Source organism: Puntigrus tetrazona, chromosome 12 (assembly GCF_018831695.1).
Source record: "Puntigrus tetrazona isolate hp1 chromosome 12, ASM1883169v1, whole genome shotgun sequence".
Classification (NCBI taxonomy): domain Eukaryota; kingdom Metazoa; phylum Chordata; class Actinopteri; order Cypriniformes; family Cyprinidae; genus Puntigrus; species Puntigrus tetrazona.
Genome location: NC_056710.1, coordinates 3692724 through 3720305, shown reverse-complemented (window position 1 = coordinate 3720305; position 27582 = coordinate 3692724). Strand labels below are relative to the sequence as shown.

General features: G+C 36.6%; 1 protein-coding gene across 1 annotated transcript; it reads right to left on the bottom strand.

Annotated features, from left to right (window-relative positions):
• Window positions 1–34: 34 nt before the first annotated feature.
• Window positions 35–27195, bottom strand: LOC122355747 (serine protease HTRA1B-like). The gene is given in 12 exon segments (XM_043254312.1): window positions 35–644; window positions 2674–2769; window positions 2866–2923; window positions 3022–3087; window positions 3090–3135; window positions 5026–5036; window positions 5039–5057; window positions 5822–6016; window positions 18394–18598; window positions 19535–19637; window positions 26586–26780; window positions 26783–27195. Coding segments are annotated over 12 exon segments (1425 nt in total). The 5' UTR covers window positions 27045–27195; the 3' UTR covers window positions 35–475.
• Window positions 27196–27582: the final 387 nt, after the last annotated feature.

Sequence of the window (27582 nt, the reverse complement as noted above, 5' to 3'; positions counted from 1 at the left end):
AAGGAAGCATAAAAATAAATTGCACGCATAAAAATTGGGTAAAACAATTATTTTTAATTACACTGAATTGTTTTAGTTGATACTTTTCAGTAATGAAATATAAGATTATAATCAACATTTACCTGCTTCATTGAATCTTGAATGGAAGTCAAGCTTAGGCAGCGTACTAGGTTTTGGAACAGCGTAATTATATACATTTCGGCATGTTAGTGAACTAGCCAGCACTAAATTCTCATACGTATTTACAAAAGGGCTCATTCTAACATGGTATACTAATGAATAAACAGAAAATGAGTTGGAAGATACGGGGGAAACAAAGTGAGAAAGGACATTTCCTGTTCTAAGATGAAAACAATATTCAGGTTGTTGATGGTCAGGCTGGAAAGTGTTCACTATGGTTTCTAGGAGGAGTGTGGCTCCGGACACACACTCGGTAAAAGTCTGAGAACCAGCTCATGGGTGAGCGTTGGGGAGGTCAAGGGTCAATCTCCTCAGGAATGATTGTGAGGATGACGCCTTCATTGCCGCGACGCACCACTGTTCTCAGACTGTCGTCTTTCTTGATGGCCGTGCTGACATCACTGGCTGACGTGATCCTCTGACCGTTAATGCTGATTATGACGTCACTCTCCTTCAGGCCGCCGCTGCCAAACGAAACAGGAAGCGGTTAAAACCTACCTAATTTTAAGTCAGAACTGCCCTAATAGTTTTAACCGTGCTTCACGTTATTGGATTCTCGTTACAAAACAGTATTGGGTTTTATTAGGAGGTGATGTCATTACGTCTAAGCTAACTTTAAAAAGATCGTGAGCTGAGAAATCAAAATTGTCTTGATTTTGAAGTAGGAAGCCATTGTACTATTAACAAAACATCATGTAAGTCTCTTGTTAGTCTAAAATGAGCTACGTTGCATTTGTAAGAACTTGTTCATTTCATTTCACTGCGGATTTAGTTACAAATAAGGCAAACTTTTCAAATAGATTGAAACTAATAGACAATCCAACTATATTGGATCTGATGTCGCACCACGCAAGTGAAAGTGACTGTTTTTACTACATGGTCACCATGGTTTTCTCTGTTATTACAGATTGTTTGACACGTACTGAGTATTTATGCGTTTTTTTAAAGGAGCCATGGACTGAGGAACAGCTAAAAACAGTCTAAAAGCAGCTTATATTGAAGCCAGTCTGCCAAAGCGCCAGATTGTGGAATGGACAACTCTATGATGTAATAGCGTGGCTAAACACAGCCTTTGCAGAAGAAGCCTAGCCCTCCCACTGATTCATGCGTGTGTTTACGAAAAGAGGTGAACCCGTGGGTCCATGCAGAAACCAATCGATAAAGATGGGGACAAGATGCTTTGCAGGACCAAGTTGTGGAAAAACAAGTCTTTGCATTGCCTTACTTCTGATCTACTGATAACAGTGAGTGTTTGCTTCTGAGTCTACAATTCACCAAAGCTATTTAAACTAAGCATTCAGAGGAAGGGGGTCAATAACAGGACAGAAAACAGACGGTTATTTCTAAATTATGTATAAATGTACCAATCTTAATAACAGTATAAGTGGACCCCAGACAACAGTACAAAATAAAACACGGGCAGTTCAAACCGCTTTAAGCTGGATTGCTTAGTGAGAAACTAATTTCTCTGTTTCAGAATATATTTGGCTCATTCTCATTAAGTGTTTAGGTGTTTAGGCTTAAAAAATGGTTTTATGTAAATATTCATTCTAATCATCACTGCACTTTCTGTTCTGTTTCTATTATATTTTCACATTTCCAATTTAAAATGTTTTTTTTTTTTTTGGACATAATACTCAATAAAATAAATATTTTAAACACAAGTTTAAGTCTTTTTTTAAGCAATTACATTCATGTAACATTAAACCCTAAAAAAATGTTTTTTGGCATTCTGATTTTTTTAACCCCTCTAATTTCTGTTCAAGCCTGCAATTTCATTTTTTAAATCTAAAAATGTCTATTTTTGACATCAGTTCCCCTTTTGGAACTGTTATTTATAAGAGTTTTTCTTTTCTTTTTCTTTTTTTGGAAACCCTGAATGGATAATGCCCAAATATATAGTTTCAGAAATGTTAATATATTTAAGGAACCATGTCCTATGAGATTCGGCTCTAGTTAAATTTGAAATAGTTACATGTAACTGATTATTCTGTAATTCATGGTCATTTTCTGTAGATTCTAGCCACAAACTGTCCCTGTGTGTTGTACTCGTATACTAAATTGGCTACCCACAACGACAGGAAGTGGCCACTCATGTACTGTTCACATCATCTCATATAAGTTAAAATTGTGTTCACTACTTGTGATTCAAAGTTCACCCCACACACAAAGAAATCCCAAAAGTTACTTTTAGTTACAAAACCTTTTAACTTAAAGAAAAAAACACTGTTGCCTCAGCAGGAAGCTGACCATTTTGGAAGCTGTTCATTTAAACTATTATGGATTTAAATAGAGCATCTTTATGGTAAATACAGCATCGCATATGAAACTGCTGGACAGCAAAAAAATGGCAATGCACTTCTTCTTGTGATCTGGCACGAGTGCACAAAATTAAAGAAAAAAATCAATCCACTTGACTTCATTCTTGCATGTAACTCCACTTTTCCTTGTTGAATATACATGGTGTATTGTGGAAAACTAGTGGCTACTTACACTTCAGCTGGTGTTTTGGGGATAACTTCAATGACGTACGCTCCAGAGGTGACATCTGGGAAATCACTCTGTTTTTCCTTTAGCTCTTTAGCAAGTCTGCGAGAAACAGATACAGTACAGACATAAATATCACGTTTTCTGCTATCCAGTTGTTATTATGTACATGTATAATGCACTGCATTTGTGACTTACATTGGGGTCAATGTCATCATTCTCACACCGATATACTTCTTTTTTGTGGCGGTTTTTCCTGAAAACAGATATGAGATATCACTGATTAAAACTTATCTCACGGCGGATAATTGTTTCAGATTTAGCCCACTTAATCCATAATTTGTTCCTCCTGACCTTTAGCCTGCCTGTCATGAGACTCGGCCAGGAACTGTCGGATCTTGTCGGATGGAATTGCGAAGATATTCCTGCCGCCACCTTCAGCGTGTTGATTCCTATCACTTCACCATCCTACAGCAACAGACGCAAATGTAAACGCGAACGCCGCACATCTGCATGCACAGATGTCTTCCTGTCACAATGGGATTTTTCCGCCGTTGATCATAACGCATGCACACATGTTCACGGCTGACTCAACACACAGCCCTTCTGCCAACATACAGACGTGGACAAAATTGTTGGTACCCTTTGGTCAATGAAAGAAAACTCACAATGGTCACAGAAATAACTTTAATCTGACAAAAGTAATAATAAATAAAATTCTATAAATGTTAACCAATGAAAGTCAGACATTGTTTTTCAACCATGCTTCAACAAAATTATTAAAAAAATAAACTCATGAAACAGACCTGACAAAAATGATGGTACCCCTAACTTAATATTTTGTTGCGCAACCTTTGAGGCAATCACTGCAATCAAACGCTTCCTGTAACTGTCAATGAGACTTCTGCACCTCTCAGCAGGTATTTTGGCCCACTCCTCATGAGCAAACTGCTCCAGTTGTGTCCGGTTTGAAGGGTGCCTTTTCCAGACTGCATGTTTCAGCTCCTTCCAAAGATGCTCAATAGGATTGAGGTCAGGGCTCATAGAAGGCCACTTTACAATAGTCCAATTTTTTCCTCTTAGCCATTCTTGGGTGTTTTTAGCGGTGTGTTTTGGGTCATTGTCCTGTTGCAAGACCCATGACCTGCTTTCTGACACTGGCTAGTACATTTCTCTCTAGAATTCCTTGATAGTCTTGAGATTTCATTGTACCCTGCACAGATTCAAGACACCCTGTGCCAGACGCAGCAAAAGCAGCCCCAGAACATAACAGAGCCTCCTCCATGTTTCACAGTAGGGACAGTGTTCTTTTCTTGATATGCTTCATTTTTTTCGTCTGTGAACATACAGCTGATGTGCCTTGGCAAAACTTCTGATTTTTGTCTCATCTGTCCACAGGACATTCTCCCAGAAGCTTTGTGGCTTGTCAACATGTAGTTTGGCATATTCCAGTCTTGCTTTTTATGATTCGTTTTCAACAATGGTGTCCTCCTTGGTCGTCTCCCATGTAGTCCACTTTGGCTCAAACAACGACGGATGGTGCGATCTGACACTGATGTTCCTTGAGCATGAAGTTCACCTTGAATCTCTTTAGAAGTCTTTCTAGGCTCTTTTGTTACCATTCGGATTATCCGTCTCTTAGATTTGTCATCAATTTTCCTCCTGCGCCCACGTCCAGGAGGTTGGCTACAGTCCATGGATCTTAAACTTCTGAATAATATGTGCAACTGTAGTCACAGGAACATCTAGTTGCTTGGAGATGGTCTTATAGCCTTTACCTTTAACATGCTTGTCTATAATTTTCTTTCTGATCTCTTGAGACAACTCTTTCCTTTGCTTCCTCTGGTCCATGTCGAGTGTGGTACACACCATATCACCAAACAACACAGTGATTACCTGGAGCCATATATATAGGCCCAATGGCTGATTACAAGGTTGTAGACACCTGTGATGCTAATTAGTGGACACACCTTTGAATTAACATGTCCCTTTGGTCACATTATTTTCAGTGTTTTCTAGGGGTACCATCATTTTTGTCCATGCCTGTTTCAGTGAGTTTATTTTTTTAATAATTCTGTTGAAGCATGGTTGAAAAACAATGTCTGACTTTCATTGGTTAACATTTATAGAATTTTTATTTATTATTACTTTTGTCAGATAATAGTTATTTCTGTGACCATTGTGACTTTTCTTTTTCATTGACCAAAGGGTACCAACAATTTTGTCCACGTCTGTATGTTCCTAGGCTCTTAAAAATATGCTATAAACATTCAACCCTGGCTGCATTCTGTTACTCCTGGTAATTCACTAAAACAGTATTAACAAAAGGACGTAATAACAAGAAGCCAAAAATCTTACCAGGTTCACCAGGGCCCTCCTGAATTGCCGTATTGAAACACAGAAAGAGTTTGGGTATATGAAAATAGCCAAGCTCTCATATAGAATAGAATAGAAAACATGTATTTTACAAGTATTAAGATTTTACATTATTAAGTGGTTTTACTGTATGTATTTTTGATTTTTTTATAAATGCAGCCATAGTGAGCATAAGACCGTACTTAAAAAAACGTAATGATTGCAATCGTAAAATGTACATGTTAAATATCACTGTCAAATTATATTTGTTCACCGTAAAAGAGCTATTTCTATCATGGTGTAATCTTTTTACTGGATATAGGTTACCTATATTTTACTGGATATAGGTTACCATTTTATTAAATTTATATGTGCATATTTATATATATATATATATATATATATATATATATATATATATATATATATACATATATATATATATATATATATATATATATATATATATATATATATATATATATATATATATATATATATATATATATACATATATACATATATATATATATATATATATATATATATATATATATATATATATATAACATAAACATATAACACAAGCATAGAAAATGCTCAAGAACATTTCAGACAGCACTTAAAGGCTTTTGCATCTGATCTATCATCCACTTCTTAATATATATTCTTGCTAAAATACATATGTGTTCTAAATAGTTGCAAATTATACACTAAAAATACAGTGACGAAACTAAGCATCACAGTAGTGACCCATTTAGCCAACAAACTGCTGGTACGCAGTGTATGATTAACTCACATTGATGATGGCATCTGTCTGGATGTAGTCCATGTCAGAGTTTCGCAGGCCCAGCTCTTTGCCCCCTCTCTGGGTGGTGCTGACGATGCCTGTGGTCACTGTGTTCTGAAGAGAGAACGGGCTGCCGATAGCCACCACAAACTCGCCCGGTCTTAGGTCAGCTGACCGGCCCAACAGCAACACTGGGAGTTTCATCTGCAATATGAAATACAATAAAGCGTAAGACTTTGACACAAATAAATAAATACGGAATTCATTAGATCTGTGCAAAAGTACGTGATATCCATTTAATCTCATTGCTGTGTTAATCTCACCGCTGAGAATGTTAAGAATGTTCTCGGTTGAGAGGAGTAATGTCTTAAGAGTGTATTAAGAGTGTTTTCTTCCAAGTGTTCTCTGGCATGGCGAGCTGAACTGTTCATAAGACAGAAAACACACCCGTAAAAAGCTTTCAGAACCATTATACTCAGGTGGTATGAGGTTCGTCTGCTGAGTAGTTGGTTTTCCAAACACAAAGTCCGACATTGTGGCTAAACAGCTTTACCCTTATCTCTATGTGCTGAGTTTGATGGGATGTCTTGCCCTGTATAGTGGTTTGAAATACTCAACATTTATAGATGATCTTGCAGATAATGAAAGGCCTCAAAGAACCACATGAGAAAGCCACACACCTCAGCTGCTCAGACTAAAGCAGACCGCAGCTTTCTGATGTTTTCTGTGGTACTCCCTAATTATCCTCTAATCATTCACATGTCTTTTGATGCACCTGATTCCAGTTTTAGCTTTTTGAAAGCATTGGGCACTATCATGCACACGGCGCAATGCGACGCCAGGATCAGCTCAAGTTTTTTTTTGCCCATTTCAGCCCAACGCAGTTATCTTTTTCACATCCAGCACCACGTTGTTTAAATAGCAAACTCACTTGACCCCAACCATTCAGTCAAAGTTCTTTAAAGAACCATGGCTTTCTTATCTTTTTATAATCTGAAGGACCTTTTGTGAAACGGAATGTTCTTCAGATGTTAAAGGTTCTTTCATGGCATCGTAAGGCACCTTTATTTTTAAGGGTGTTGTTGGCATGTTGCTTTTTTGACCATATAGTCTCCTCAGGTTGAGGGTTTCTCCACATACATAGTAAAAATGCTATGATGCAAGCTTTTTAAAAGGAATGGGAAATGAGACTCATATTGGTTTATTGCATGTTATGCCCAAAACACACCTATGACTCATTAAGAGAATAGGTACAAAACCTTTTTGGACAATGTGCCTGGTGCACATTTCCCATCATTAAACTAGCAAAACTGAATACATAGATGTCCTAAATGCACCTGCACCATGCTCTTAAGACCATGCACGTAGATTGTTAAAATAGTGCCTATGGCTGGTTCGACTAAAGACAGGTGCCTTGAAGCCTCTCTACCAACCCAGGCTCATTAGAAAAGTATATGTTGCGCCAGTATAATATTACTTCGCTTCTTGCATGTTTCACAACACACTCAACATCCAGTGATTGGCCCTAAAAGTGCTAGAGTTTTATCTGAAAACAAATAGGCGAAAAATGATTGTTAATTAATCTATCTGTCCCTTTAATCAGAATTTGCGTGAAAAGGAATAAAATGTGCTGCCTTTTACTGCCTCTTTTCACAAACAAATGAATTGTTTTAATTGGACCAAACCTGGAGAGTGTGAACATGCCTTTACTATATAAACTAACTAACTAACAAAAAACTTCAGATGGTTTTCTACCTCCACATACCTTTATTTAGGATACAGCCATGATAAACTTTCATAGCTCTGTTTATTCAGCGGTTATGTTGTTATATTATATCAGCTGTTATATTATAATACGTGACCGCTTCTGAAACAAACCAGCATACGCTGACCTTCTGGTTCTCTGCAAAAGCAGTGCAAGATGAGGTTCTTTTTGACAAAGCAAATCAGTGCAACTGACCAAGCAAGTGAACCACAGCTCATTGACTTTATGTGTGGAATCACATGGAACCGTATATCCTGGTATATGCACCAGACTGTGAATTTTTTGTTGTTTGAAAAAAAAAGGGCATAAGGGCAATTAATGCCTGTGGTGGCCCCAGCTGTGTGCTTGACACCATTCTGAGTCAGATTTGATCCTCCCTTTTCAGTCGTGAGATTTCAACAGCATTCCCTTCTGTCAACAGGAAAGGGAGGGGGGTGAAACAGAAGGGGCTGCTCGTATCATCAGGCTGGGCCTGGATGGAAAACAAGTCTGCTGAAACTCCCAAAACCTTTTGTAAAAATAAATGATTTAGTGTATTATAAATATTGTGGTTAAACTAGTGTCCTTCTAATGCCTCATCATATACAGTTATCTATCTGCGTGCGCACTGGTATGTACAGCTGTCACCTCGTAGCCTAAGGATAATTCCAGATGCTGGAATAGAAATGATGGTATTCTTATTAAGGGAAAGACGATTTTGCAGAAAAGCTGGAATGACGTCTGGCAAATCTGTGTGCTAAGTCAAGTATTACTGTTACTATTGCTTATACCTGGGCTTAGTGCTTCAAACAAAGACCTAAGATAAAGTGCTAAACCTTTTTCATGCAACTCATCCTGCATTGTGCTACATAAATGAATATTAATAAAGATGTTGCTTAATTATTTAAAATAAAACTGAAATTGTATTTCAATATAGCTTAAGGAACACCATTATGTCTTTATTTCAAAAATTATTTTAGTAATTAAAAAAACTATTTTTATATTATATTATATTATATTACTTTGTTTCTTATGTGGAACTATCCATTTAAAAAAGACATCTCATAATATTAAATTTGAATGTTCCCAATGAAATACACAAGACAAAGGAAGACCTTAAGGTTTAACTGAAACCCTACCAGAGGATACAGGAGGACAGAAATGAGAAAACAAGACCATATTTTTGAAAGCAAGTGGAGGGAGTATGGGAGAATCCTGCTGAGCATTCCATTCGGTCTTATTTTGCAGATGTACAATCAATGCTTGGCTAAAGATAACACACTACTGTTCTACTCCTTTACTCACTCCCCACAACATCTGACTGCATCTGACAGCCTACAATCACGCGCTTAAGCCAGCAGGCTGCGTCCCGCACCACATTTGGTCTCGCTAAAATTAGTCTTTAAATTATATGTGCTTTTATGTGTAAAACAATATATGTTATATATACCGACCATCCCTTCTCTGTAACTGCACCTGTTCGAATGTTCTTAGAAAGACATGAGTCATCCTTTTGCTCTTATTATTGCGCCAAACACAAAGAGACAACAGTGAAATTGCGCTCTCCTCCTAAATTTTAAATGCCACTTATCACCGACAGGAAATAGTCTTGTAACGATGCCCATGCTTCTGACTTCCTGTTTGAGAAATAGGTCAGTGAAGGAGGAGAGAAAACTAAATTCATAAAATCATTTGATGGGGTCTTGGTAGTGTTAATGATGAGGATCATTGGTTTTAAACCTCTCTAGGCAGAGATGTTGAATTTCTGCATCAGCTTGAAATCTGACACTTTACCACTTGCTGAGTGTCGCTTGTTAAGTACAGGACATTGGCATTTTGTTCTGATTGTACCAGCAGAAGGGTTGAGCTGGTGAAAGATGATCAGGTGATCAAGTACAAACACCAGGGATGAGGACAACAAATAATGATCAAGGACTCCTTGTAAAATTGGAAATCTGTTTTAATGATTTAATGATTTTTATTTATTTATTGTATTCCTTTTTTTCAAGTCAAGTCAAGTGGCTTTTTTCTTTTCTTGTTTTTGTAACACTAACACATTGTTTGAATAAACAAAGTTCTATTCTAAAAGCTGTTTATGATTTTTGTATTTTTGTGTGTATTTATGTATACAGAGTGTATTTGAAGAGTTTCCGCCAAGTGCATCAATATAGTGTCTGATAATTTTTTTTTTTTTTTTTTTTTTTTTTTCAAACGCCAGTCTCTCTTCTCTGCCTTGTATGACAAATGACATATATCTGCTCAACCAATCACAGCACACCACTCCCAGCATTGTAAACAGATTATGATGGTGCTTTGAATATACCGGCATCTAGTTTTCTCAAATAACTTGTACTTTGTGATCTGCAAACAAAAAAAATAATTAGGGTTTGTCAGTATAGCCGGATTTATGATTAGTATAAATATCCTTGGCGTGCTTTCAGATGGAGCGCCATTTCAATATCACTGACATGCTAGGCAATATCACGTTCATATTGGCAGATGAATGTCAAAAAAAAAAATAATAATAACTTTTATATTGATTTAATAAATTTAAAAGAAGTCATGGATTTATTGCATTTTGGGGGAAAAATGTGATTTTTTTTTAACCACCATACTAATAGCTTCTGTTTGAGGCATCCAGTTTTTTATTATTTATTTATTTACCATGTATTTATTTTATTTTATTTATTTTATATATATATATAGGCCTGCCACTGTTAATTGATGACACTAATATATTGTTTGAAATACAAACATTCAATTTCAGGTGTTTGGCAAGCAAATACTGATTTCTCATACCCTCTCATTCTAGATGTTTCCTATTTTCATTTAGCTTCATTGCCCATCAGTGAGCTAACCAAAACATAATGTTCATTGATCGTCCTACAGGGCGAATTAATCAGCTTGTGTGTCGTCTGTGAGAGTGGAAACGGATTTGACGATTATTTCATTAAATCCTCTAATCTCTTTACAAGTGGATCATTGAAGTGAATTTAGAAAGCTCTCTGAGAAAAGAAAACGAACAACCAATGCCAGACTCACAAAGATGAATTATCCCAAATGATGAGTCAGATTTTACAGGACCGTTTTCCACAGGGCAAAACGACTGGACTGATTTCAGACAGCTCAGTCTCGATGTAGGTCCAGTTGGAACTGATGTTTTTTATCTGTTTGTCTCTTGCTGGAACTTTAGCCCATGACTCAGTGTGTTCAACAGCCTCAAGACATCCCATTTATCAAAAAAAGAGGTTATTGGGAATTGCTGTGCTATTTAATTCATGTTTTTAACACTTTTAGGCAAACCTAATTGAAATTAATATAATTCACCAAAAATATAAAGTGTTAAAAATCAGGTAAAAACTAGCAATATTCAAATTCATTTTTATCAATTTAACTAAAATGAAGGTCGAATCACTAATGTCACATGGACTATTTTAATGATGTCCTAACAAATCTAAATGTAGTAGTTGCGCTGCTGTGTATAGAGGGTTCAAAAGTTCTTAAATTTCTTCAGAAACATCTTAATTTGTCTACCAAACAAAGGTCTTACAGGGTTTGGAATGACACATTGGTATAATGAGTAAAAATGACACAATTCTCATGTTTGGGTAAACTATTTTTTTAATCTTCAATGTATGATGTCTGAAGGCATCTTGAGGATGTAACTGTTTTGTGTTGTGTTGAAGATGTCCTCTCAGAACACCCATAAAGATGACAGGAAAACCATCCATATAACTAATGGCATTCTCTGACCATCTCATTATAATTTTAGCCTCATTGGATAAATTGGTTAAAATAGGAAAAACAACTATGCAACGAACCTGATCCAAACAACATCCATAAACACATATTGGATGAGACAACTCTTCTGTAAAGAATTCAGTTGTTTTGAAAACGCTGTTGACTCAAAGGACACGTGATATGGATGCATGTTTATTGTGAGCAAAACTTCCATATTGAGAAAATCAATCCCAGCTGAACCCCTTTTAAACTTCTGTGTTCTGCCAGAAAGAGCAGAAATCTTTGACAGAGTTTCCTGTTTCTCAGCAACCGTAAATCAGGTCCCATTGGGTTGCGGTTCCAAAGTCACAGTCTCCTGGAGCAGGTCAAACTCACTGTCTAGAAACTTCTGACTTGGGCTCCATGTATATTGACAGATCTGAGCTTTTAGCATCACTTCCACAACTTAAATGGCAAGGCAGGATCACTCTAATACAGTAGATGTGAAAGCCAGAATATAGTGCCTTGAAGATTCCAAATAAAATATTGCTATGTATTTACTCGACATATTCATAAATTCATTGTGACATTTCAAAAACATGACTCTAAATCATCCATTTATCACTTTTTTTCACACAATGTTTGAATGACACACTTTGCAATAAGGAGTCTGACCCAATTTTGGTGTCTTGTCCCATCATGGAAAAACTCAAGTAAGGCTGCTTTCTTGGAAGACAAGACCAAACCCTTTCAAATATGTGCTGAAACAACTCAGGGTGAATGACGACCACATGTCTGCCAGACACCGTCTCCTAAACACCCCGAAGGATGCCAAGACTCCTTGTATGTCTTTGAACTGGCATCGATCAGCTTAGAATGCAAAACTGCCAGCATGAATGTTTGCAGACTATCTTTGTGGTATGCGTTAACCACTGAAAAGTACGCACATAAAAAGAATTCAATGACAAATCCAGCTGCTGTTTACCCAAGAAATGTTTACCCTCATTTGTATAAGCAATTGAATGCCAACAGCTGTAAACATTGAAGGCCGCTCTTTCTTTGCTCTAATGAGTCAGGAAGATGAGTCTGAGCAAGACTTCTACATGGGCCTTAACTAATACCAGACTCAAAAACTGACCCAGATTTTAGGGATGTGTGTCCTTAAAGTCAAATTTGCACTAATGGATACTATTAAGAGAACATGAGACAAGTTACAACAATACCAGGGTAGCAAGCTGGCGTTGCAAATGAGCAAAGATCATCTTCAAATTAACTTTTCAGCGCATTGACATGAATTCCTTGTTATTTGGAGAGGAATGTTGACAGCAGGGCTTCCCCAAATTACTTTAAAGGGGGAATTTCAGACAGAAACAGTCAGTCCCAAATTAAGTTGAATCCAGATAACTAAGGCCCCATCCACAAGAAGACGCGTTTAGCTGTATATGCATATATATTTTTTTATGTATAGGTGTTTCATTCCAGATGGATCCAGAGAGTTTTGGGAGAGTGAAACCAATATTTTTTGAAACCGGGTCCCAGAGTGGATAAATCAGAAAACGCTGCATACGTGTTTCTGTGAACATTTTCTGAAGCTTTGACGCCATCAGCCCACATCTCACCCTCGTCAAGACAACACTACGCCATGTAACATGAAAGCATGAATAGCCCCAATGATGGTCTGGCATGTCTACTTACACTCGCTTTTTGCGTCAGTTACACAGAGATATTTTTAGAGACGAGGATAAAAAGTATATTTACGCTTTTGCCTTGTATGACAAATGACGCTCTGCAAACTAGATACTGGAACCTTGACTCCCTTTTTGCATCAGGTACTACATCGTGGTTTGTAATGCTGAGTTACACAGATATTTTTAGAGCCTAGGATAAAAGAGATGCGACGCTTTTAATTTTGCTGCTTTTTATTATGTGTAATTCAAAATGACAATGAAGTTATTTTATTCTTTCTTTTTTATTTCGTCACATTACAAACCTATTTTTGTGTTTTCTAATTGATATACTCTCATTTTTGTCATTTTGCTAAGCCTAGCTTGACCAATAACACTTTTAAGCAATAGCCATCGAAGACTGACTCATAATCAATGGTTTGCAAAAGTTTTAATGAAAAGGCATGCAAAGCCAAACCTAGGTTTGACCATACAAAAAAAGATGCTTGGTCAAAATTACTAATAGAAATTTGCATGCTCAGACCCACATCAATCAGAGCATATCCCTGGAAGACCTTTAATGACAATTCTCTGAGACTAGTAAATTAAAAAGCAAGCATTGTCAGGCCCAGTCTTCATAACATGAAGCTACTAATAGGAACATAACCCACATCAATGAGCATATCCCAAACCGAAAAATCTGAATAAACAAAGGCCCAGATAAAAGAGACAAGACTGAACCTCAGCCTTCTTCTGTGGTCACCGATATACCAAGTACATACACAGTACAAAGAGAAAATTAGTGACTCAGGCATTTTATAATATAACCGCACTTTATATTTGCTTATACCATTTTACATGGCAGTCTGAGATTTTGAGGTATGCATAATCCATTTTTGGATTGACTCATCTTGGGAATGTACTCAAGCTATTTTCATGCAAGTTCAGCTCTCCTCTGACTGAGTAGGGAAATATCTCTAAATCATTTTCCAAATTTGATATAAATGGTAAACCCCAGATGACGTATATTTTCAGGTTGGTCCAGCCAATGTGCAATATAAAGCAAAGGCTGAACACAAGGGATGAATAAAGATCTGATAATAATATTAATCATTTAAATATCATCTTAATAAGACAAGAGATATAGAATAGGAGAGACTGGGTCTGGGAGATATAGAGTGACAACAGATATTTACATGCATGTTGTCTGTCACAATTGATTTACATGGAAGTTAAATGTTTTTGTAACATACCATAGCAACCACACCATAATGCTCAGTATCGTTCCGTTCGGGCCTGTAAATAAAACTTAAAAGTGTTTTTTTTTTCCTTCTCAAGTATGAGCTCATTACGCTCCATTAAAGCTGGATGTATCGAATATGATACTCAACAAAAACACATGTGCAAACGTTTTGTTTAAAAGTCCAATCAACTGTTCGATGACAGCGCTGCATGTTTTGCACACATTCGTGCCACCATGCGCCATTAATATTATAGAATCTGTAAACCGAACTTCCTGAATGTACACGAATTCACTAACAACCATCTAACAGATCTGTCCGCTTCATCTACGAGCAACGTGTTTGGCAGTAAAAAAAGACCAGCTGTTAAATAAAGGCAGCCGTGTAAAGTCAGACCTGGAGTGGAAATACATCCTGACACAAAGTCCTCCTGCCAAAGCTTGCATTGTGACCCAGATCTACACGTTTTTAAACATTTACACATGTACACTGATCTTTCATAAGTATCATGACCCAGATCTAAATGCAGATGACTCTGTATTAGTCATCCTTACCAGATATTTCCCCTCACCCTGATGTGGCCTGTCGAGACCCGTCTGTGATACGAACTGGAACTCAAAGAGTAACATGCTCTAACATGCTCTACTGGCATCTGTTTTCCTCTGTATCTCTGCAGGGTATGCTTTTCTCATCCAAAGGTTAGGCCCGTTTCAAACATCCTGCATTTGCAAGTTATAGCAGCAGCAGCAGTGCTACAATTCTAAAGCCGGTGCAAAGCTTTCATCACATTCCCTTTGAAAAAAAGGCTGTTTGTCCAGTTGTCCCACCAATTGTGCGGCCCTGTGTCATAACATAACTGTAATGTTATTATAAAATATGCGTGGCTGATGCTGATAATTGCTTTCATGCTGTGGCTGATAATTAAAGTGTAGCTATGAAAGTGTCTTACACCACTCGTACGGTTGGTATAATGCTTTGTAATGTTTGACTAATAATAATAATAATATATTTAAATATATAACAGAGGTAAATATGCATTACCTAATTAAATATGCATTCATTAGCATACATTTCCTGAGCAAAAATGTGAAATTCTTTTGTGTTCCAATTTATCAACATTTTAGAGGTTCCTTTTATCTTTTATCCCTTCATAAATTAAAAATGCTATTTTTTTTTTTTTTTATAAAGTTACATTATATGAAAAATAATGCGTTTTTATGTTAGACTAAACCTCATAAACACAATCAAGCTTAGAAAAGCTCAGATTTTGATAGAATGACCTGTGTAAAAGATATAAACATGTTTTCTGTCTACTAGTCTGATAAAATAAATAAGTTATAAAAGCAAAATCTTAAACTTAAATCTTTTAATTTATAAGTGAATGCATTTTTTATTTATATATTTTTATTTTTTGCAGTGTCCAACTAAACCCAAACTTTAAACCGAAGCTATGCACTGCTAAAATCAAGCTGATCATTCAGATCTGCTAAATAGAAGGTGCTTGTGTGCCAGTCACTGCATGTGGAATCTGCACTTAAACTGAGTAATTCCCTCCATTTTTATGTGGCTTCATAAAAACAGACTATATAACAAAGACTGAGTACATAATTACATCTATGGTGCATTTTCTGCTGAATCCAATGTGTTACGCACAGCAAAAATAGGAGCACATAAACCACACGTGCATATGTGTCACTGCTAGACTTAATGAATATTGTAACATTAAAAGCAAATAAATAATAAATGAGAAGCTGAAATGAACATAGGTGCACTACATCCAACAAGCTGTCTAAAACAGGGTCAACAAGTTCCTCGAGATGTTTTTGGGATGTGAAATGATGTTGATTTAGGCTGCAATGTTCTCTCTGGTTTGAGGAATTGGCAAATTTAGTGGGAATAAGAAAACAAGAATGAGATTAGATCGAAAAGCACAGTAAGCGACCCTGAGAATAAACAGGTGTAAGCCAAAACCATTGGAAGGCAAGTCTGCAGCCTTTAAGCAAAAAAGCTAAATGGCTAAAACTAAAGCTGCTAATGGAAGGGGACCAGAGGACACTGCATGATTAGCTGAAGCGTCTCATGTGATCAAAGTTAACCGTCACAGACCCTCTTATCTCCCAATAGTAAGAACATCTCTGTGTAAGTACCACTGGTGAACCCAGCCCCTTTGGTTTTCTAGAAAGGGGATACACTGAGAGCCTTTTGACATTGTAAATGATACCTAATGGGTTTGAAAATGACTTCCGTCCAAAAATAACCAGACAAACAAGAGGGTTGCTGTAACAACCCTGCAGCATATTTAAAAACAGCTAGAACATTTCCCATGTCTGTTCTGTCATATGCTTTTAAACATGAAGAGGAGTTCTGACATGGAATTCTCAGTGGTGACCGAGACACGAACCAATCGAACAAAGACTGGCATGAAACTCAAGCTGAAACGAATATGAGACAGTTATCCAATATAAATTATTCACAGTACGGCAGTGACTAAGCAGAACCTGAGCCAGAGAGGAAGGGGGAGTTATGCATGAGAAGCCAGAGAGGAATTACAGAGACGTGGCACTGCTGTCTGCCAGGACAAAAGTACCAAACCATATTGTCAACTAAATCCAGCAACATTTGCGCTTTCTGGGTCAGTGCTGCCTATATATAATAAGTAAATAAATCGGATTTATATAACTAAATGTAATGTATGTACAGTAGATTATGAAATTAGAAGTTTGGTAAATGATTGGTCAGTACAACAATCCAGCTGTACTAAAATACAAGATACACCTACTGTACAACATGAAACCATCTACTGTGTATCTCTCTATGCAGCACTCTATATTCTCTAGTGGAAGGATGACACTTTTTGTACGTTCAAAGAAAATTTGCATGCGTAATATTTTTTATGTAGAAACCACTTTATAAAACATAAAGACACTTGAGACTATAATGTAAATATAGTCACTCTGGTGTACAGAATATAGACTTTTTGTACCTTATTTATACATTTTTTATAAAAATACTGTTCAGGACATCATACTTACCTATGCGAGTTTAAACCTATAAAGCAATATAAAGCATTATATCATTATATTGCATTATAATGCATTATAACATGATACACAACACAATATTTGGTGTTATTCATATGTAATGCATTATTTTTTTAATAAATAAGCATTACAATACATTAGTTTATCTCTATAAATGTTGTAACTTATTATATGTGTAATTAAAATGAATTGTAAACGCACTGGAAACATCTACGCTTTAACAGCATTTGGCTTGTTTTGAAGCTATATACTTTTTTTCTTCAGAATTGCATTTTCCACTCTGAGTGTAATGTGCTGTCAGTGTAATTTAAGGTTATATGAGCAACTCTAATCAAATCCCTGTCAAAACGGTCTTGCATGGGTGTGGAGCCAGGCTTGTTTAGGAGAGCAATTTAACATGGCTTATCTGGATCTGTCTTTCTTCCTGATACAGAAGTGCCTTCTTTTAAACCAGGGTCATTATCCGGAGAGCCAAGAAAAACATTTTTCTGCCCGCTTCTATGCTTATTCTGAGGGAAATGGCATGAGATTACACTCATGATGGGGCAGCGTTTGGGGTCGGGCATAAAATGTATTTGCAATTCATTGCTAAAGACATCATGGAAACTCAGATGCTAATTCAACAAGACTAGACCTGTTATCAATCTCTTGAAAAAGAAAATCTCCTAAGTGACTGATCTTGAATGCTCTTCTGAGTATGTTTTATGATGCATCCAAGCTATGTAAAAAAAAAAATATTTATGAGTTGAATGCACATGAACAGGAACACAAAATCATGTTAGCAAATGGGAAACTCTGAACTCTCACGGAGGCCAGAGTTTCCGAGTTGAGGGCATCTCGGTGAGAAAATATGGCGGGCTCAACAGATGCAGCATCTGTAAATTTGTGAATTATTTATTATTATTTTTACTTGCAACACAACTACTTCAGTCACATACAAAATGTGATAGTATTGTACAATTCTGTTAGAACTAGTCTCCTCACGAAATGCACAGTAGGTAATTTCAGTGTAGAATTTGGATTTTAAAAAAAGATACAGTACGATACCCTAAAATCGTACTTCTGCAGGCTTCTCGCTTGATTTTGGAATAACTTGAGTCTTAATTTATATGTGGTATCCAAAAGACCAGAGTGTGAAATACTATACGGACAGGTATGGACAGGAACTTACCGGAGCATCTATCTTGATGAGAGCGATGTCTGCTTTCTCATCTACGTCTTTGATTTTGGCTTCATAGGTGGCGCCCGTCTTCAGCTCCACCTTCACCCGGTGTTTGTTGGCTACCACGTGGGCATTGGTTACAATCAGGCCATCTTCAGACACCACGAAACCAGAGCCGCTGGCCACGGCCACTTCCCGCTTGGTGAACATCATTCTAAGAAGGAAAAATTAAGAATTTCTTGAAGCTTTTCAACAACTTTCCACAGAGGAACAGCAAAGAATGATGGTTGCTCAACATTCTTGATTTGACCATATTTTCCTGCAGGATTTGAGACCTAGGAGGAACTTCCATTGACAAGTGATTTGTGGAAAACATGACAGTTATTCTCCATATTTTTTTTTTTTTTACCACAGTGCTCAATTTCAACAAGCTAAAATTGAGGTTGGCTGTTTTCTACATTCCACAAATTGTGTCTTATGCAGTGATAATGATATTGCGATTATTGCTATTATTTAAGAGGGATATTCCATCCATACTCAAGTCAGATACTTTATGTTATTCTATAATGAAGATAAAGCTTAATGGATTATGCCTTAAAAATGACTTATGAAACGCACGCAACATGATTTATCCAAGAGGACCATGGTCCTGGAAGAACAATCTTGTCAATTAATCATAGATCACCTTCTCCAAAAATCTGAAAGAAATTATTAGCTAATAAAAATGTTGTTTTAGGGCCAATATGGATGCAATGTCGCATACATGGAAGAAGTAATTCCACCCATATTGATGATAGTCGACTAATAAAAGAGCAAACAAGTGGGAATATCTGTTTTTGCCCGGTGGTGACTCTTAAAATCGGCAGTGAAATACCATGAGAACAAAATTGAAATTCAGTTCACTTTTAAAAATAAATGTTCCAAAAGGGTATCAAGATCCATTTGCTGCTCATCAAAGAACCCGTTCCTAAAGAAACCTTTAATTTATTTTTGTGAAAATACTTTTTAAAAGAACTTTTTGTGTAATGTGAAGCTTCCACAGATGCTAAATGGTTTTCATGTAACTATAGTCAAAGACAGTCTTGATGAAGACGTGCTCTCTGAGACATGAGATCGCTGATTAATGGAGTGTGTGATTCAGGATACATACTTGCGGAACAGCTCAATGTGAACCACAGCTGGAGCAATCTTCTCCACCACATCAGCGATGAAGTTATATCTGTGCCGGAGGCTGTCTGGATTATCCTCATGGCCTGGAGAACATATGGCAAACAAAGAGTAAAATTATGTTGTGTAAATTATAAAGTATAAAATTAGTATAAAATTAAACCAAAATATAGAGTGCAGATAATTCTAATTGTATATCACTATTTAATTCCAGAACTGGATTACAGATTTGTCAGTAAAGTTGCGCAACAGGGTCCTTAGTGCTAATGTTAGCAAGTTTCTTTAGTTTATTTATTTATAATTAAATTAACTAGCATGATACGCTACCTAAAATTTAATTAAATTAAAAAAGTATTTTTTATTGTGATTTTCTGGCAACCAGAGCTGTGTATTATTTATTTATTTATTTTTGACAGTACAATTTTTAGAGCACTTGCTTAAACAAACATGAAGTATTGATTTGAATAGAAATTACTTTATTATTTAATCGAAATTAGAGATCAGTGTGCTATGGAAAACATGAAACCAGCACAACTAGGAATGTCTTGCAAGGAGACAAGACAAGTGTTTAGTGTCTTTTTACAAAAATATTCGACCCCAGAATTCCATGATTGCTCAAACAGAACAAAGCATCTATTCTTGAGAAAGTCTCTCGTTCTAATTATTCCATACCAGCCAACATAATCTTGCTTATAAAACAGCAAACTGAAGGAGGCGAATGTTTTTGAGAAACAGGGGTCAGCTTATCTAGAAAACGATACATCCTTAGTCTGAAAGTGCTTATAAAACTTGGATACGAGTCAAAACATATTATTAACTTTGTCCATGTAACACCATTTTTTACCTTGCATAACCCTTGTTTCACAACATCTGCATGCAAGCACATCTGCACTGCTCCCTTGTCCATGTTAGGTAGCGTGCTAGTTGTTTCTTCCCTAAGGGTCTGTGTACAGCTCTATGCATCCACTGTTTGAAATCCCCAGTGATAAACAGCACCTTGACCCAAAACTTTTAAAACTTTTTTGTTTTTTTTTTTTTTCTGGGAAATTTGCTGCAATAGTGAATGCTCATCTATTAGGGTTGTAAAAAAGAGCAATTACCATAATACAACACAGATGGGTAAAGAATAACTGCACAATTGGCAAACCAAATACCACCTACAATATGAGCGTGGAACTAACAAATCATCTACACCCCGCTGTTTTTTTGCTATAAATAATATCAGATGCGAAATTCATGGGAAATGTCTTTTTTAAATGCCTCTTGACAACCTCTGGCAGAGGGGAAAAAATCTAAAGTTTCTAAGCTGAAAATTAGTTGTGAATAGGAATTACATTTTACTATTGTAGAAACAGGCTGGTAAAAACATATTTGTAGGCTTATATAACTGATTGCCATTCCTCTAGCATATCCCATCATGACTCTGGAATCTTGATAATGGAATTGTTTTTCCTCCTCATAATATGGCTGCACATCTGTAGAGGGTTTAGCACGTTTAAAGCGAGAGAACATTTCATTTGTTATGTCATAGCTGGCACAAAATCTAACACATTTGTGCAACCCACATACGAGTCATGTTTTATGCGAAAAGTACAAATAATGATTCTATAGGCTCCAGGGACGCGTGAAAAGGTCAGAAAATGGCCACATGGACATCTGCTTCATGCAAGTGCAATTTTAACAAACTGAAAAGAAAATGGCACTGCTTTCATAACATTTCATTTACTTACTTCAGTGTTTTTGACAGATTTCCTCAGAACAAAAAGCAAGGGAGCCCCAAGTTGGGTAAATGGACGTATAGCCTTAGACTGTGTCAATGTTTTGTATTTTATGTAGTTATAGGATGTCTTATACATTATGTGCCCTTCCAGACAATTTTTTCAAAATCATACTTTTGGTAATATATAAAACAGCTTTAGCAACTACATTACAATAAGAAATAGAAAATTACATTATTTTTGGTAAGTGTATAAAACGTATTTAAAAAGTTTTAAATATTACTTTGACCAATTAATGAGCAGGTCTGTATGAATCATGCACAATTAATCACTCAACTTTCACAGCTTGCTTTATATAATGAAAATATGATACCAAGGGTAAATAAGTGATAGTGAAGCTGCAATAACTAACATTCAAGCTATTGTTCAGATACAAGTGTTCCAGGTACATTATGTGTTAATATTAACTATCTATGAATATCACTCTTTCTACTGATTCCAGTTTTAGTGGAACTTTATTATTATTGCATATAAGACTAATAATCATTTTTAAAGATTATTAACATCTTCTGGTCTACAGTGAAAATATACTGTCTTATTTGAATCAGGTTTAAAAATTCATTAAAACCTCCCCAACTATCAGAAATAAATACCTCCTGATCTTTCAAATTTCCTGTGATGTTTTCCTTGGTTACCCATTGGGAGAAAAACTTAAATTACATCGTTGAATTACTTTCAAGATTATCAGTTTTATGACAGTCAACCATTGTTTGCCAATTTCATGACAATAAAAAGAGTACTGCCATAAGCTGAATCCTGAAAGCTTGACTAATGGCTTATTTTATTTCATTGTAAACTCCAAATACAGCTCACTCTAAAATGGCTGTTTAATAGTAAACGCCCACTCTTAATGTAAAACATGCCAAAATGATATTACATTGCATCTTACAAGTTTTGCGACACTTTAAAATGTCCAGTTTGTGGTGATAAAAATTTTTACAGTTTACGGAAGCAGATACATAAATCTCGGTTGCTGTACATATTGCAGCAGTGGCACCAAAACGTTAATGCTCCCTTACAAAAGTAACATAACTGACAGCGGGATAAGTAAATCAGAGACAACAACGCATTTGCTGATGCAGCTAAGCCATTTTAGCTATTTCTTTGAGTTCTTTACAACAACTCATAATCCTGAGCACTCAGCATTGTGAATTCAACTCTGTACCAGGTGCACTACTGAGCAAGTTTACTGTGTCAAAAAATTGCTGGTTTCAGTAATGCAAATTTAAACCTTATTAGTTTACAAATAATGCACCTAGGTTAAATATGTTTTGTGGTCATAACATAGTATTGTGCAAGGAACCAAGAAAAATTAATTCTACCCTGTAATAACAGTTTTTGAAATGTATAATATTTGTTGGTATTTTACTGTAACTTGCATTCATTTTTCATTAAAGTGTGTACTTAGGCACTATTCTATGACAGTAGAAATATAGTATATAGCAGTATTGTACTATAGTATGTAGTAATATATAGTATAAATAGTAAGAGTAGTGTGTTCATACTGAAAATTCCAATAGGAAAAAGTGCTCTTTATGATGTGCTTAAATAACAAAAAAAGAAAAAAAGAAAGAAAGTGTGGAATGTTGGACACTCCGCATACACGACACGGTTCAGTTGTATAGTGCATCATTTCGACATTAGGAGGACATCTTTGGATACTACTTTGGATACTACAAATACATCTTGCTTCTTTAATAATCATAGTTTCACAGTTTGACATTTTGATACTAATATGTGAATTTTAACAGTCAAACGATGGAAGCCGTTGATGTGATACAGATGTGGTACATTTACCAGAAAAGTCTGGCCATTTTATGGTAATTTACCTGGTTCAGTGTGTGTAAGTGCTAATGAAAAGCAATGTGTTATAAAGACAGCACTGCAATAAAGTTGCCCCTTGTTTGTTCGTCAGGCATCACATGTTTCTTTGTCACGTGTCCCGCATGTTATAATTTTTTTGCTAATGTTAGATAATAGCGTTGGTGTACAAAGCGCAGTTTACATGTTTGTAAATTATACAAGAGGCTGATATGTCATCATTATCCTCGCAAATGTGTCTTGTTGTCTTGTCGTGGAACACCGATCTGGTCACAAATATTTATTCAAAATTTCAAATTCGGCTCTTTGGTTAAATTCAGTTATGTTGCTATGTATTGTTTGTCATATTAGGATTAGTATTATGGTCACCAGACTAAAAAGTGTGTTTGAAATTGTTTTGGATTACAGGTTATGAATCATGTGGATATTCAGATATTCCAGGTGAAATCTGGGCCAGTTCTTTTTATGAATGGGAAAACTGTCGTAATGCAAACAGACGTCATTAGCCTCATGTGAACTATAGTACATTGCCAACTATAGTAGGAAGGCTTGCAAAATAGACTTAGAGACAGTTGTGATGTAATGTCGTTTGTGTGCTATTAGTGGGTCACATCCTATTGACTTAAACACAGAGACGATTTCTTACCAACAGTAGCATTAGGTGTAGCCACATGATTTTTATCATCTTTAAAGAGCACTATGTGAAATATAACGAATGTAATTGAAAGTGTAGCCTATATGTTACAAATACGAGCCTACCGGGATGGTACTAAATAACCACTTTGAAATTATTCATTTTATGAATTACTCATTAACGCTTATGTTACACATCTCAAATCTGAATTCCAGTTCAAGGACCTTTCTCAATCCCTTCCTGTCTTCTCACACTGTCCTAGCACAAAAGGCAAAAAAAAAAAATCCTTAAGAGTTTAAACATTCAAATTATATCCATTTGTCATGCAATATCTGGCAACCGGAAGTCTTGGATCAGTAGTCCCAGTCAAAGGGGTAACGCAAGTCTGAAGCATACCTGCCCTCCCTGACGATTTTTCCACATTTTTGCCTGAACTCAGAACTGCGGTGTGTAGACATAGGATTCTTAAACTTCCCTTACGGTTCTTATACTCTGCATGCCACCGGCTGAGATTGTCTTGCGGTATGCATTTCCTCCTCTAATGCAAACTCAGCACTTGGGGCAAACCAAAGAGTGTGTGTGTGTTGGCTTTACTGCAGCGTACAGTAACACCCTTGCTTCTTCAGCTTATGTTTGAGACAGACGCTCTTTATACTGTCATTTATGCAGTAAAATCTGTAGTCGTTAAAAATCTACACCACTGATTCTCTTGCCCAATAAATCACCAATAAACTGACGTCTGTGAGCAATTAAAGCCAAATGCCCTCAGTTTGGGGAATTTTAAAACATGATATCACACATATGCCCTTCATGGATCGTTTGGGCGTACAAGAATGTAAGTGTTTGGGCAAGACCCCTAGACCTCTCATCAAAGGGGCGTGGACAACATATAAGGGTGTTTCTTAAACACTTAAAAAAACGATAAATTCTGGGACATTTTTCTTTTGTTATATAAAGACAATTATTTTTTATTATGTCATCCTCATTTGCTTTAATACTAAATATATTTTAAGTTTGGAAACTAAATGGCTGGATATTATTAATGGACATCGACGGTGTAAAAAAGTCCACAAGGCCAAATGCTTCTCCTAAAGATCTCCTGAATTTGTGGTTAAGGAAAAAAACGGCTCCAAGACTGTAAAATTTGACCTAGATCTGGATCCTCAGAGAATAGGCTTCTTAGATAATGTCCAGCCTCGAGAACTCCAGATGTAGATTACATCATGTGATTAGAGATGTCTTGCTGTAATAGTTTTGACTGAGTAGAAACAGAGCCTTGGCTGTAGATCTAAGACGAACTTTTCAGCACAACTTGGGTGCACAAACACTGTAAAGCGCTATTTTTGGCCAGTCCAACGTTGACCGGAACAGAAGTGAGGTGATAGCTTAATGAGCCAAAGGGAATACGCAGAAAGCCGGGTTACGTGGATTTGTGCAGACAATGCCAGGCTTGATTTGGAAATCATGTCCAATGACATGAAGGCCTGGTAGCACCTAATTAATCACATCAGATGAGGTTTGTTCAGTGTGTTCAGTCTATCTGTTTCAAAACCTATATTGTTGAAACAAAATTGACAAATTAAAATTTCAGAGAGGCTGGTCTAATTGTGCAGTCAGAGATCTTATTTTCCATTTTGCGCTGTTTTCGAACCGACTGTCTTATTTCACAAGCTCATAATAGATTTTATGCATCAGATAATTTTCGAAACTGACAAAAAATTAGTTTAAATCATTGTTGGCTATCATTTGGATTTTTAAAATCTAATTACGTTTGGTAGCATTTTTGCTTTGTGGAAAACAATATGGGTGGTGAGAACGACTTTTTTGAAACACCTAACATTTAATGAATACCTCCTGATGGGACCAAACCCTTTAATGCACTAAATTTATGGAGACCACGCTGTCTCTCTCTGAAACTCAAACTTTTTTGGAATCTACATTTCCTGTTGCAATTCCAAGAGAATCTGGATGAACTACAGCTGACTCCTCTTGCAGGGAAGGGTGTAGGCATGTGGTTATCTGCTGTGATTTGTTTTTGCACCTTTTTCCAGTTTGTTTCCAGTGCCAAGCATAAATCCCGGTAATGGGGTTGCAGACGAACTGGCAACATCTAATAAGCTTCTGTGTTTACTGTCTTGAAAAGGAGCCAGTTTAAATCACGCAATATCAAGACGCTAAGCATTCTGCCAACTTAGAATTTTTTGATTAGGGGAGTATAAAATTCAATCTTTTCTCATCCATTAGAGGAGACTTGAACTATCAATGTTATCTAAATTATAAGAGATCAGATAGCTGATAAGGTAAATATTGAAGAATTATAAGAGTGGGTATAGTTGGATAAAAGAAGCAGGATATGTGAGTCATTGCTGTATTATTGGAGTGTATTTGATATTTTGTCTGAATTCCCTCTTGGGCATTTTGACTTTATAGTTTTTCAGCAGACTATCGCTATATAACCCATGGTGATTTTATAAAAGAAAAACTCTTAGTCTTTTAGAATTGTCTAAATATTGGGATGCTGATCTGAAGAACTTTTTTTAATTTTCTTTAAAAGCCATAAATAAACCCCAGAATTAAGCTTGGGTCCGAATTAGAGTCTTAAGCTCACTGTGTTTTGACACGGTGCTCTAAGATGTTATAGGCAGCTCACTAGGTTTGGGATTTTTGGTTCCGCAAAGAACCATTCAGGTCTGAGGAACATAAAACAAAATTGCACTGTGAAAGTTCTTCATGGAATCATAGGTGCCAATGAAGAAACTGTGATATTTAAGAGTGTAGGATGCAAGCACACAAGGTCTTACCTTTCCCGCAGGCTCCTCTCTGGATGAAGATGATGGGTGGCTGCTGGAGTTTCTGTGCCCGGTTACTGACTCTCTTGAGCTCGCAGATGTTCCTGTAGGACACCCCATCACTGCCGCAGACGGGCTCGGGGATCTTACAAACGCACACGCCGGTCTTTCCTCTCCTCCTCACGGTAGTTGTTGATCCGACCCCTCAGAGACGGCGCACTCCAGACCCTCTCCACACTCCGGGTCTCCCAGTTTCCCTGTACCGCCGCAGGGCTCATCCTCGCCGGCCGCGCACACCGGGCAGCAGTCGCACTGGTCCAGGATGTCTCCGGCCAGACACTCGGCCGGTATGGGCGGACACACACTCTTATCGCAGCGCTCCGGACATCCGATCACATAACGCTTAGAGATCCGCGCATCGCACAGCACAGGCACCAGAATAACAGACGCGCAGAGAACCCACAGATGCATTTTAATATTGTTCTGTGATAAACTTTTTCAAGTAGAATCTCTTCAAGTAACTAAGTTGAAGAATACGTCGCCGGACAAATAAAAATATAACGAACGTAAACTTGACAGAGTTTGTTGTGCTGTCAAATGCCCGTTGCCTTGCGTTTCTGTGACAGACTTTATAAAGCTTAGGGAGTATAAACAGCAACGCCGATTGGATGGATAGGAATGACGTCAAATATGTGGGCGGGACGGGGAGAAAGGGTAAACATTGAGGCCACGCCTCAAGCATGTGTTTAAATATTGTGCTAACAAATCCCATACATCCCATATATACATAAAATGTCATGCATAAATAATAAATAAATAAACAAAAACATCTGCATAAGTTGTATTTGCAAGTATATTTTAAGGTACAATTCATAAAACAGAAAAAAACAAACAAAAAACAATAAGAGATCTGTCACAGAACGATTTCAGATTGATTTTATAAAGCATACTAGACTGCAATGAAAAAAAGTAAATAAATAAATAAAAGTAAAACTGTATCCTGACAATC